This window comes from Oreochromis niloticus, unplaced genomic scaffold, assembly GCF_001858045.2.
Source record: "Oreochromis niloticus isolate F11D_XX unplaced genomic scaffold, O_niloticus_UMD_NMBU tig00007400_pilon, whole genome shotgun sequence".
Lineage (NCBI taxonomy): Eukaryota > Metazoa > Chordata > Actinopteri > Cichliformes > Cichlidae > Oreochromis > Oreochromis niloticus.
In genome coordinates this window covers 16140-29185 of record NW_020328541.1, presented here as the reverse complement: position 1 = coordinate 29185, position 13046 = coordinate 16140, and the positions used below count along the sequence as shown (strand labels likewise).

General features: G+C 39.0%; 1 long non-coding RNA gene, 1 pseudogene and 1 gene segment (V, D, J or C); 2 read left to right on the top strand and 1 right to left on the bottom strand.

The window, feature by feature from the left end:
* Positions 1 to 422: 422 nt before the first annotated feature.
* LOC109198009 (tapasin-related protein-like) lies at positions 423 to 3785 on the top strand (annotated as a pseudogene).
* Positions 3786 to 3792: 7 nt separating this feature from the next.
* On the top strand, positions 3793 to 5293 carry LOC109198010 (immunoglobulin kappa constant-like). The segment is given in 4 exon segments: positions 3793 to 3812; positions 4476 to 4811; positions 4879 to 4962; positions 5123 to 5293. Coding segments are annotated over 3 exon segments (408 nt in total).
* Positions 5294 to 11441: 6148 nt separating this feature from the next.
* Positions 11442 to 12299, bottom strand: LOC109198011 (uncharacterized). Its single transcript, XR_002058999.2, has 3 exons — positions 12240 to 12299; positions 11931 to 12153; positions 11442 to 11835 (listed from the first exon to the last, which is right to left on the bottom strand). It is a non-coding gene; the product is annotated as an uncharacterized LOC109198011 (long non-coding RNA).
* Between the last annotated feature and the right edge of the window lie 747 nt (positions 12300 to 13046).

The following is a 13046-nucleotide window of genomic DNA, read 5'->3' as shown; positions in this document are numbered from 1 at the left end:
AATGGGTGGAAATTCTCTTTTACGCCGTGTGTTGAATTTCAGGACTGTTCTCTATTGAGCTGGTATTTCATGCAGTCAGTTTTTTACAGCGACACTTCAGGACAAAAAGGTACTGCAAGTTTAATACAGTTAAAAAAACAAAAAAAAAGACACCCTACCAAAGAAAAACCACTAAAAAACAAGACAAAAACAAAACTATTCGCCGTGAATTAACAATAGATCTTTGTGGGAAACGAATCCGTAAAAATCCAGCCTTTGTGTATGACATAGCACACACAGTAATTTACACAGGACACAGTCATCCACATAATGACTGACAATAAAATAATTAGAACACCTGTATAGCCTATTCGGGGAAATTAACGCAATTTAATAGCAAATATTTTAGATTAAAGTTTTTTGTTTTTTTCTTCTGTGAGCAGCTCGTTATCCTGTTCTGCACAGCATTCCCCTCCGCAGACTGAAAGTGAAAGTATCCCGACAACTTCCTGTGACAATCACGCAGCAAGGGTATGACCGTGGAGGTCACCGGGAAGAATCATGGTTTGATGTTGACCATATTTATTACTGGACTCTAAGTGCAGGTGAGTTATTGTCACAGATTACAGCTTGTGTGTAGGTCAGCAAACGGCACTACAGGCTACCACATGAACTTAACACTGTTTGATTTTCTATGCCCGTGTGTGTGTGTGTGTGTGTGTGTGTGTGTGTGTCATTCAGGTGTGTGGAGTGTCCATCAGTTCCAGTGGCTGCCCTGCCTTCATTGACGAGCGTGTGTTTTGAACAAGGACAACCACACAGAGACTCGGCTCATCCACAGAGAGGCTATACTTCAGTTTGGTCAAAAAGGAGATGCTCCTGTTAACCGAAACGCCATTACTTTCCTCATCACCAGTGAGTCACTGCAGCCTGCATGAGGAGAAGGCTGAAAACAACATGAAAACAACAACAACAGTGTGTTAGAGTTTAATTTATCATCTTCTAGGATCAAAGTTGGATCTGCTGCAGTATGTGGAGGGGTGGAGGCAGAGCAGCTGAAGTGTGAGCTGCACAGATACAGCACAGAGGGCGGTTACGTCCGCTGGCCTGTCCTCGGTGCCCGGGAGTACAACCACTGGTTTACCTGCATCCTCAGACACAGCAGGGGCCTCTTCACCAGCTTCCTCAGGCGCCCCTTCGACCAGCCTCCCCAGGAGGGCCAGACTACCAAAAGAGAGGTGCTCACGACCACAGGTAAACTGAACATATGAGGATTTCAGACTAAAACTGAATATATCTGTCTTAAAAGTTTGTTTTTTGTTGGAGTTATGACTAGTCGTTAGTATTACTGTGCAGAACCCCATAAAGCAGTGGTTCCCAAACTTCTTTTGCCAGGCCCCCCTTGTTTTACAAGAAAATGTTCACGCCCCCCCCCCCCCCCCCCCATCCTCCAAACACACACACCCATATTTTGTTTACAAACTCCATTGCGGTTTATTTCACACCTCAAACATTTAGTAAACAATTAAGCAAATACAAGTAAACGGCAATAAATTACAGGTAGTAATAAAACTCTTTTATGCTACGTCCACACCTACATGGGTATTTTTGAAAACGCAGCTGTTTCTATGCGTTTGGGCCTTTCGTCAACACGTAAACGGTATTGCGATTCACCGAAAACGGAGATTATTTAAAACTCCTTTTTTAAGTTTATGTGTGGACGAGGAATACAGAGTTCGTCACGCAACGACAAAGGTATGTGCCTCTTTTCACGCCACGCTGTGCGCCACGTTATTGTTTACATGAGATGAATTGCAGAATGGCAGATAGAGACAAAATACTGTTACTGTTAATTTATCTGCAGTTTTTACACGCTTACATATACACACGCAGTTACTGTCCCTGCATTTAGAAAGGCAGAGGCGTCACGGTGTAATTATTTTACGTGTAGTTGTTTTTTTCCTGTGTAATAATATTCAACATTGCTATCATTACATTTTTCAAAAATGCCTCTCTGTGCAAAATGGGTTCAAAAACAAAAACAGCTGTGGGATACTGTTTGTCCGTGATTTGAACCGGGGAAACAAATCGTGGCAGGATCAGCCTGATATTATTTGTATCCCACTGTAACTTTACTGCATAATGAGTTAACATGTCCAAAATGTCAGGAGTAGTTAGTCATTACAAGAAGTGTTTGTCAACTAAAAATCGACATTGTTGGATCGTGTTTGGCCGTGATTTGGAGAGCCCAGCCCGTGCTTCCGACGCAGGGAAAACTATTTGCAGGGGAGACCTACCTCGGCACTTGTGCAGGTGAAGCCAAAGGGAAGACATGCTTCACCATATTTTCTAGTCTTTGGCTTGGAAGGAAGTTGGTTTGGAAACATATTTGGCGATGCTTCATCTCCTGCTTTGCGTTTGTGTGGGAGCCCCGTCAAAAACCTGTCCATTATGCTAGCAGTGTCCAAGCATTCTTTTTTTTCTTTCTTTTTTTCATACTGCGCCCCCCATGTAATGGCTCTGCGCCATTGCATGGGGGGGCGGGCCCCACACTTTGGGAACCTCTGCCATAAAGGAAGAAAATATAAATATTATGGGAACAACCTTTGACTGAAGGAAAATAAATAAAACAGTTAACTTGATTACAAATGACTAACCATCCATTAAAACAAATGATAAAATGTTATAAAAATTAAAATAATGAAATAATAAAAATGTACTTAATTCTTCTCATAAAATACATTGATTTAGGTAGTCTGATTAATAATTAAATGAAGAACTACAATCAAAGTTAGACATCAGCAGTCTCACCTGATGACACATTTAGAAGTTCTGAATGAGACTGGCAGTATTCACTCCGCTACAAAATGTATTACACCAGCACATAAACTAGAAAAATTAGTATTTGTTTGAGAGAGAGTGCATGCACATGTTGGGTGTGTCCCAGAACAAATGTGTATTTGTCCTATAAGATGTGGTTGAATGCACCATTAATGACAACAAAGAGCATTTGGATTTCCTCAACGTGAGCAGGAATTTTTAAGCTAATTAAAGATAAGAAAGTGTGATCATGTGGAACAATGGTACCGAGTTAATGAGGAAGATTGCATGCATGTAACAGGACCCTGTGTCTGTGTAACTAATATCAGCCAGTTGGTGTTAATGATTACATGAATGAGACAAATAAACATATGTACACAGATAAGAAGCAAGGATCCTTGTGTTAAGGTATATGCACAGTAGGCTGTACCCAGGTTGTTTGTTAACTTGGTTAGTGGTTACCCAGCTAACCAGGAATCTTCAGCCGTAATGGCTTAGAATTAGGGATTGCCAGAGGTGTCACATTTCAGATGTAAGAAATGTCACACCTCTTAGGGTTCATCTTCAACTTTCAATACACAAATGAAAGACGGCCTTTCTCATGGCTCCTACACTATTATTGGACACTTGTATTGAGAAATGTGCTCAACGACTCACATGTGTTCAGTTGTGCACTTTCCACAGTTGCCATGGTCATCAAAACACAGACTCCCTCAGTTAAAGCACGCCTGAAGTTCCAGCAAAAGCTCCACTGCCAGTTGATGTCGACCACAAAGGGTGCAAAGGTCACTGTGGAGTGGCACAAGCAGCACCACGGTGAGAGGACCAAGCTCTTCAGTTACAACAGGCGCACAGGACAGACCCAGGGAAGTGGTGTTGGACTACGTGCCTTTGCAGCCGGAGATGCCTCCTACACCCTCGCCTCCACCATGATAAGCAGTGAAGGGACCTACATTTGTTCAGTGTCCGTGAATCCACTATTCGCCAGGTGGATATAAATCTGCAGATTGAAGGTGAGGAAAACAGTCATAGGTCATGGACAAAGTGCTAATACTAAATGTTTGTGCTGATCGATAATTTTTGAATTTTTATATGCTTTTAACCACATTTATTGATGGAGTTTAAGTGGATGGAGTTTAAGGTGGACTGTGAAAAAGCTGTTTGTGATGTGTACAGCATACTGTGACAACCATAAATATTCTTATTATTACTGTTTAAAGTTTACTGGAGACGTTTACTGCTATCAGGAGCAACTTCAAAAATATGTGGTAGAACCAGTCTGTCGCTGTTTCCTGCTTGCATGCCTGCTGTCACTCACTCTGCTGTTCACGCCCACTTTTCAGCATTATCAGCATAGCATCATCGCTGTCAGGCTACACGCTGTTGGAGGGTTGCACATGAATAAGTCTGCAAAACCATTTTTCCTGAATAGGGCAAAATAGCATGTAAATGCATCTTTGTAAATGCTGACAATTTTTTTAACTCTTTTTAAAATAACATTCTGTCTTTTTTTTTAAGCAAATCATGCTCTTAAAGTGTTCATTCTTACCTTATGTGATAAAAGTCGTATGGTGTGGAGGTGTTTTTTATGATTCAGAAATATAGAAAGTCAGCAGAAAAGCCTCTGTTCGTTTCAGTTTTTAAAGAAATGGGGTTTTTTCTCTCTCCTTCCTCAGAGCCTCCCCATGTCTCCCTCAATGTGGGACCCAGTCTCTCACTAATGGAGGGTAACAAGAGGAAGATTGTGTGTGAGGCAAACAGCTACTACCCTCGGGATGTGGAGATAATTTGGCACGAGCAGGATCCAGTCGTGTTGGGCGCTCCACATCCCAGGTCACTGGAGAATGTCATCCTTTCCTACCACAGAGAAAATCGGGACATGACCTTCTCGTTGTCGGGCTTCTTCTACCTCCAGGCTGCGCTCAGGGACTCTGGGAAAAAGTTCACATGCAGCGTCTCCCATCAGTCCCTGAAAGTACCCATCACAAAGAGCTTCACCCTAATTGTGGAAGGTGAGTCTCAATGTAATACTAGGAGCTAGCAGCTGGGAGCAGCAGAACTCATGTGTGTTCTGTTCAGAGCCAACAAACTGGATGTTGTACCTCGCTGTGGGCTCTGTTATGATCCTGCTGTTGTATGTGAAGCGGAGCTACCTGCACTCAGGTGAGTGATACAGATCAGCTGCTACATCAAACCACAAAATACAGTCATATGTGCTTGCTGTTTGGGAGTCACTGAGATGAAAGCATGTACAAATATGAAGATCATTATGACATGTCACGCGTTGATAATTATAGAGGGTAATTATCATTTTTCTTCACAGCATGGAGAAAGTTAGCAGGTAAGGTGATATAAAAACAAACAAACTGGAGGACTGGGAACGGAGCGAGAGGATGTGGCCCCATTCTCAACACACAAGGCAAGCTGGCAAACTTTCCTTTCTGGGGTCCCCATGGAAACATCAGTGAAAGGTGGATTTGTGTTGATGTGTAAACTCCTGCATGTATGAATGTAAAACAGTGCAATAACATTAAAACTACTGAAGATCATGGGTTAGCAGCTACTGAGCCAGTGGATTCAGGAGCCAGGACTCATTCTTCTGATGCACAAGACACTTTTTGGACTAAACACTGGAAAGACAAGGTTCTTTATAGCCACTGAGCTAAATATAAACGGCATATTGAAAACCGAATGTCAGTTTACTAAATGAAGATTACTGTAAAATCAATAAATATAATAAGGATGCTGAAAAGAATGAATCCACTGTAGATTCAGGTTAGCAAACAGGAATAGAAAGATCTCTTTCAGACTGGAAAGACATTCTGTCTAATTATTAAGAAATTATGCTAATGAATAAACCTTTCTTGTTTAAATATGTTATGGTGTGTTCTCCCTTTGACTGGGACTTCTTAGTGTTTTTATTAAGACAAATAAATATACACTGTATATAATAATGTACAACACAATGTTATAATAGATTAAGAGTATTGTTGTGCTGTGGGAGCCCTGCCTCCACATAATTATGTAATTAAGGTATGTTATATATAATATACTACTACTTATATAATGATAACCATCACTATATGTATAGTGTATTTCTTTGTACATTTTAGACCAGTGGACCAAATAGGTTGTGAACTGGCTTTTATTTAGGAGTAGTAGGTCCTCCTTCCTCGGCAGCTCCATGACTCTCATTATGTTGGACACTGGTTCGCTTTCTCACGCAGAAATCGCTACCAAAACACAGCACAAGCCCCGTCAATGATTCAGTTCCTTACAAACCATTGAATCAGGTACTGAAGCAGTGACATGCCGAATGAAGCTTTGGACGTCATTGATCATGTGACTCTGTTCAGACGAACCAACCCTCGGCACAGTGTTTCTGAAGCAGTGTGTTGATTTTTGTGACATATATGCCAGAGCTTCAACTTCAAACGGGCCAGCACTACAAAAAGGAGGTCGAGGTGGAACTCTGTCCCCTGTTACTAATAGGCAATAATAATATAAAGGGTGTCAAAATAAACAATGAAGAGCATAAAATATCCCTATATGCTGATGATACAATACTATATCTAACAGAACCCAATCTTACAGTATCATACCTAAAAAACCTTATTCTAGACTATGGATTTAACTCAAGTTACAAGGTTAACATAGATAAGACCGAGGCAATGGATATAAATGTATGTCTGTTATTTATGTTATAAATAACAGACATACAAGCTGATGACTAATATTAGAGTTTTACATTCTTAGATATCTTGTGTCTTAAGATAGAAGGTCAGACGTGCCAGATTTTATTACTGACAAACTCCACAGAACGTTTAAGCATTTATTCTACAGGAAAAACATTCCCCATCAGCATTTTACTCTACATAAACCAATATTACTATGCTGGTCATAAGTAAAAGTGAGAGAGATGCACAGTAAGAATGGACCATGACTTGTAGCCTGTAATTCACTCTTGTTTCGAAGTCATTTATGTCCCCGTGGCTCTCACGGTAAATACTGTAATCTATTTCAGAATTGTTACTTGAAAACCTGCAAATATCATTTAGCATTAAGGTGGCACGGTGGTTAGCACTGTTGCCGCACAGCAAGAAGGTCCTGAGTTCAATTCCACCATCAGGCCGGGGTCTTTCTGTGTGGAGTTTGCATGTTCTCCCCGTGTTTGCGTGGGTTCCCTCCGGGTACTCCGGCTTCCTCCCACTGTCCAAAGACATGCAGTTTGAGGGGATAGGTTAATTGGATAATCCAAATTGTCACTAGGTGTGCGTCTGTCCCTGTGTGTTGGCCCTGCGACAGACTGGCGACCTGTCCAGGGTGTACCCTGCCTCTTGCCTATGACAGCTGGGATAGGCTCCAGCGCCCCCCGCGGCCCTGGAAAGGATAAGCGGAAGCGAATGGATGGATATTTATGGCTGTTTTGTGGCTGCAATAACAGACTGGAACTAGAAAAATTTGCATTTCCTGCGAAAATGCTGTGTGGATGCCTTAACGCCGAAGCTGTCTGCTGAAAATAGCTGAAAAAGATGAAAAGTTGCAAAAAATTGTATGGCGGTGAAGAACTGAAAATTCTGCTGAAAACAGGTGAAGAAGCTCAAATTTTTGCTGAAAATTGCTGAAAAGCCAAATATTCCACTGAAAAGGGGTTAAGACGGAGAAATTTTTGCTGAAAAGTGGTGAAAAGAAATTTTGCCATGAGCAGGATTTGAACCTAGCCCTCCTGGTCTCAAGAGAGCTACTCATCTCACTGAGCCAAACCCATTCTCTCAAAGAAAATGTGGATAGACTGACAATTCTGCTTAAATTAGCAGAAGCTGCTGAGAATTGTGCTGATAAGAGGCAAAAAGGATGAAAATTTTGCAGAAAAGAGGTGAATCAGCAGAATTTCTGCAGAAAAGAGGCAAAGAAGCAGAACGTTGTGCTGATAGAGGTGAATCAGCAGACATTCTGCTGAAGAGAGTTTTTTTTTCTGAAACAGCCAAAAAAGCTGGAATTTGTGCTGAAAAGGGGTGAAAAAAATGAAAATTTTGCTGAAAAGGGGTGAAGAAGCTAAAGTATACCAAATCAAAGTATTTGTGCCAAAACATAGTATTTCTGCCATATTGAGGTATTTGTGCCACAAAAGTTACTACATTACAACATGAATACGGATAAAGATGAAAGAAACTGGCAACAAATTCCTCCACTACAAACCAGTCTGATACCACTTCTTGCAGTGTTCACGTTTACTAAGGCACTACCCAAAAGGCACCACAAGAGGGCACTCCAACACAACAGATGACCTATGTACACTGATGCACTTAGTAACAGTCAGCCTCCTTGAATTGGCAGAAATACTGTGATTTAGTAGTAATACTATAACATAACAGATATACTGTGATGTTGCAGACATAGTATGTTTTTGCACTACTCATTTGTAGTGAAAAAAATTAGCAATATAAATTACAGGTCTGTGAAAAAAAAAATGTTGACCAAGGTGGGATTGAACCCACGACCTTTGAGCTGCAGAGCCGTGTCATTACCGATTGCGCCACCTGGACAGGGGGCGGGCGGCTGAAAAACAGATTGATGACTAGTCACAATTAGATCGCGGTGAGAGGCGAAAAACGCCGTTTTCTGGAGTTACAAAACGTCGTGTAACTCAAAACTAGGAGGGCTAGCAGCATAATCTTGTACTGGGTGAATCAGCGGACTTTGGTGTACTTGACTGCGATTTCACTGCTCTTTGTACCTCCGTCGCGGAGATATGACGAGAGAAGAAACGGCTTCATTTTCGGAGTTTGAAAACTGAGAGGAGGACAGATTTCCACCCCTCAAACAAACGTAATTCATTGCTCAACGGTAAGATAATTGTAAAAACTGCTTCCACTGTGAGTGTCAGCATTGTCTGAAGATATATTGGCACAAGCCTCATGTCCTAACTTTGCTTGTTAAAGAGATATGACGATTTGAAAATGCCTCTCATCAGAGAAATCCAGCGCTGATTTTGAACAGACTCTCCATTGAAAGTCAATGGAGCGTTTCAGATCTTGTGTTGGTCTGAGGCGATTTGATAAAAATCTGTAACTTCCACAACAGTGATAGTGACGTTTTCTGAAAGCCAGCAAAAATACCTACGTTTTGATGTATAATTTGTGGGGTTGAGTGGAAATTGAGCGAGTAGCAAGAAGTTGTTTAGACATGAAGAGAAAATTCAGAACGGACCAGCACTCACTCTGACTTAATTGCATAGCAACCATAGCAACGCATGTATTTTCTGAAAAATCACAATTTTGCAACTGAAAACTTAAAGAGGTATAAATTAAAACGGTAGAAGATCCGAAAAAGCTGAATCAGTCATGAATAGCCCAATAATCTGAGAACATTTTAAAGTTTGAATGGAGTTTCTAGGTGAAAGTATGACAAAGTAGTTAAGTTTCAAAGACAAGCAAGTTTTAGCAGAATTGTGGAAGTTTTCCATTCATTTCAATGGGACAAATTAAAGGAAAAAAGTGTAATATTTAAGTATAACAGTAATAAACACCAAAAGTCATAGCAGGAATTAGCAGAAAGAGCAGAACAGTATAGAGTTTGAACGGTGAAAATCGGCTGAAAACTGAGGCAGCAGTTAAGTGCCGAAAAACGTACGGAAGCAACTTGCAGATGAAGAATAACTAGAAAAATTTGCATTTCCTGCGAAAATGCAGTGTGGATGCTGTAAAGCTGAAGCTGTCTGCTGAAAATAGTTGAAAATAGCTGAAGAAGCTAAAGAAATCAAAGTCATTGTTTAAATAGTTGTTGAAATTTAATAACGTTGCAGAACAACATCAAGTTAACAAAATGTAATAACTTAGCAGAAATGAAATAACTTAGAAGAAACATAACAATTCAGCAGAAATGTTGTAGTTTACCAGAAGCTACAACTTAGCAGAAATGTAATAATTTAGAATAACATAACTTAACATAACATAACATAATAAACAAAAGTAGTGTAACCTAGAAAAAATAATATAATTTAGTAGAAAATTAAAAACTTGGCAGAAATATTACAAGTTATCAGAACTGCTATAATTTTGCAGAAATGTAATAATTAGGCAAAACTGTCAACAGATAACAGCTGAAAAGGCTGAAGTAACCTCAAAGTTACTTGTTTAACTGTGAAAAATTACCATTAGAAAAGGAAGAAAATCAGCCAGCAGATAAACTGATGTGGAACAAAACCAAGGTAAAATTGCAGAGTTTACACAGCTGGTGAAATCTAAAAATGGCAAAAAAACAAAACAAACAAAAACAAAACCCACACAAATAACATTTAGGTAATAAATGCACAAGATGCTGCGGTCAGAGATAAAAACACCCAAAAAATAATGTTATTGAAATGCCAAAGAGTGGAAGAAAGTTTAGAAAGTAGAAAACTAGTAGTAGAAAAGTAGAACATTGAAATATTTTTTAGAAACATATGATACAAAATATTTTGTTGTTTCAGTTGTTTCCAATGATTACAATAATGGCATACAAAAATAAAAATCCCATTTGGGACAAACAAAAAAAATATTAATAGAAAATGCAAATCAAATGAATCTATACAAACAATTGAAGCATCTGTTGGAATTGTGAACATATCCTTGTTTGCCATGTTTATGTTTATGTCCCTAAGATGCGCAGACACATGATAGGCTATTAACTGCAAAAATATACACATATATAAACAGCAAGTGAGAGACAAAAATATATCCTCTGATTTGCTGGAGTTTTGTGTAAATACCATTTGGCAAGGATAAACAACATGTTCCAATGCCTCATTAAAATTTTCATAAGCTTCATTTTTTCAATTAGTTTACAGTTTCCTGATTTTATGATAAACATGGTACCAATCTACAAAATACTGTCGAAATGAAGTCCACATTGTGATATATTTGGTGTGGAGAGTCACACAGCTGAAAAATAGATGTCCATATTTAAAGAAACAGGGATCAAATAAAGAACATTGTTATGGAATAAATTACAGTGAAAAATAATCACTGCTTTGCGTTAGAGAGTTACTTATGATGAGGTATTAATTGGGTTAACTTTACCTCTAACAGCTTTTCACATAGTGCTGTGACCAGGATGAAATCCATCATAAAGTAACTGTAAACAGTAGAACCATTAGCATGAATGTTATGGTTCTACTCTGATCAAAACAAAAGTCAGCTGTGTGACCTAATATAAAATGATAAAGAGGAACATATATAAATGGATGTGACCTTTATGAACTTTTCAAAATGACTTTATATGTCTGACCCATTATCTATATATATTAGAGCAGATGTGGAAAACCACTGTTAGACCTACTCTATACTAATGTAGTTACTGACACCCCATACTAAGGCAGGATTCATACAAACACACATTATTTATTCACTTAAACACTTTCTTTTTCACATTTTGAGATTGTGTAATTTCTATAAAGAATATGTGTAATGGTTCAATAGATATAGTTATTTAAATGTCCATAATAATCACATGATCATTTTTGTACATCCTACAATTCAAGATTTAGAGCTGTGTGTTTGTATGAATTCAGCTTGCTATACTTATAGACTTAGATATATTAATCCACTATTTACCCAAACAAGTTACATTGTTTGGGTAAATAGATTGGGTTTGTCCTACAAAATAATTATTCAACAATTTAAAAAAAACACAAAAAACATCTGCACATTAATCCAGAGTTCAGTTTCATATGTCTGATATTGTTTGTTAAATCTGGTGACACAAACACAGTCAAAAATTCATTGCTAGTGTGACATGTGGTCCTTTTTGCCTTTGACCAATGATATGCTGGTTACTTGGACCAGTTTAGTATTTGCTGTCACGGAGGAATGTTAACCATAAATCCAAAAGACAAAACTGAAAAAATATGTTAATTACAAACATGTTTTTGCTTAGTAAAAGGATTGAAATTACATGGAAACTGTCACCTTAAAGCCTCATTGTAAATATAATCACAAACAGATGTTTTCCACACAGTTAACAAAGCTCCACCACATCCGATCACTGCATATAAATCTAAAAGAAAACAACAAACAAACAAAAAAATATAATAAAAAATTAACACAAGGGAAGACTTTTGATTTAATAACTAAGCTTAAAATAAGTGTTACCTTTGAATATTTGTGGGAAAAATCTGATACTACCCCAAGAATACAAAGCCACACTGGAAACGATGACAGGCTTGCAGCCCTCTGTCTTCCTGGAGTGAGGTGCCTGATCAGTAGCAGTGAGTTGACAGAAGTCGGTGTCTGTAAGGGTGGCCAAACACTGATACTCTGTCCACTTGCGTAGAGTCTAAGAAGCTGGAATGCAGGCACACTGTACGAGCTTGTTCTAAAAAATACAGAAAAAGGAACATTTTATTTGTGTTAAGGCCTAAAAACTAGAAATAAGTTATAAAATGAACAATGTTGAAATACCTTATAGGTGCTGCAGGCCACATAACCAGAATCCAGAGCAATCTCACACTCACATGATGGTGAGGAAAGACAGGAGCTCTGTGATGAGGTTTGAATGTCTCAGTTGGGACACTGAAGAACTCAGAAGACAGCAATACCTGCACAGAGAGACAGAGTAGAAAAAGCATAGATTTGTAATCCATAATGTGAATTAAAACTCAAAAGTGTCAACAAGTATAATCATTTGAGTGTGTAATTCTTTATGCAATAATCAGGATTTAAATTAATTAAATGAATTAAAAGCAATGACATTTTTTATCAAAGATAAAGAATCATACCTCTCTCTGCTCTGAGGATCACTGAGCATTTCTGACAGCAAATACAGTTTCCTCAGTATGAGTCATCATTGATGGTCTCAGAGGTGTGTAGTGTGGCAGCATGATGATGGTCTCCAGATCAGGCAGGAGGTCAGGTGATGGGTGTGTCATCTTCTCCATTGAAGACACACTGGTATGGCAGTTCATAAAACAGCAGTCTCCTTGTGGCATGTAGTTATCTGTGCAGTCCAGCACTGATGGATCAGGTTTGGCTCAGCAGTTCATGAAGATGGTGTTAAGATGTTGTTGTTTCAGCTGAGGATGGTGAAGTTTGAAGGTTTTCCCACAAAGGAGACAGGACTGTGTGTGCCCTGTCTGAAAAAATAGATCTACAAAACATAAAGTGCTTTTAACACCACCCACCCTCCCCACCCACCCATCTCAGCCCCCAAGTGTCTATGTAATGCTGGTATGGGGTGTCAGTTACTAAATCTAATTAGTGCGTCAGAAA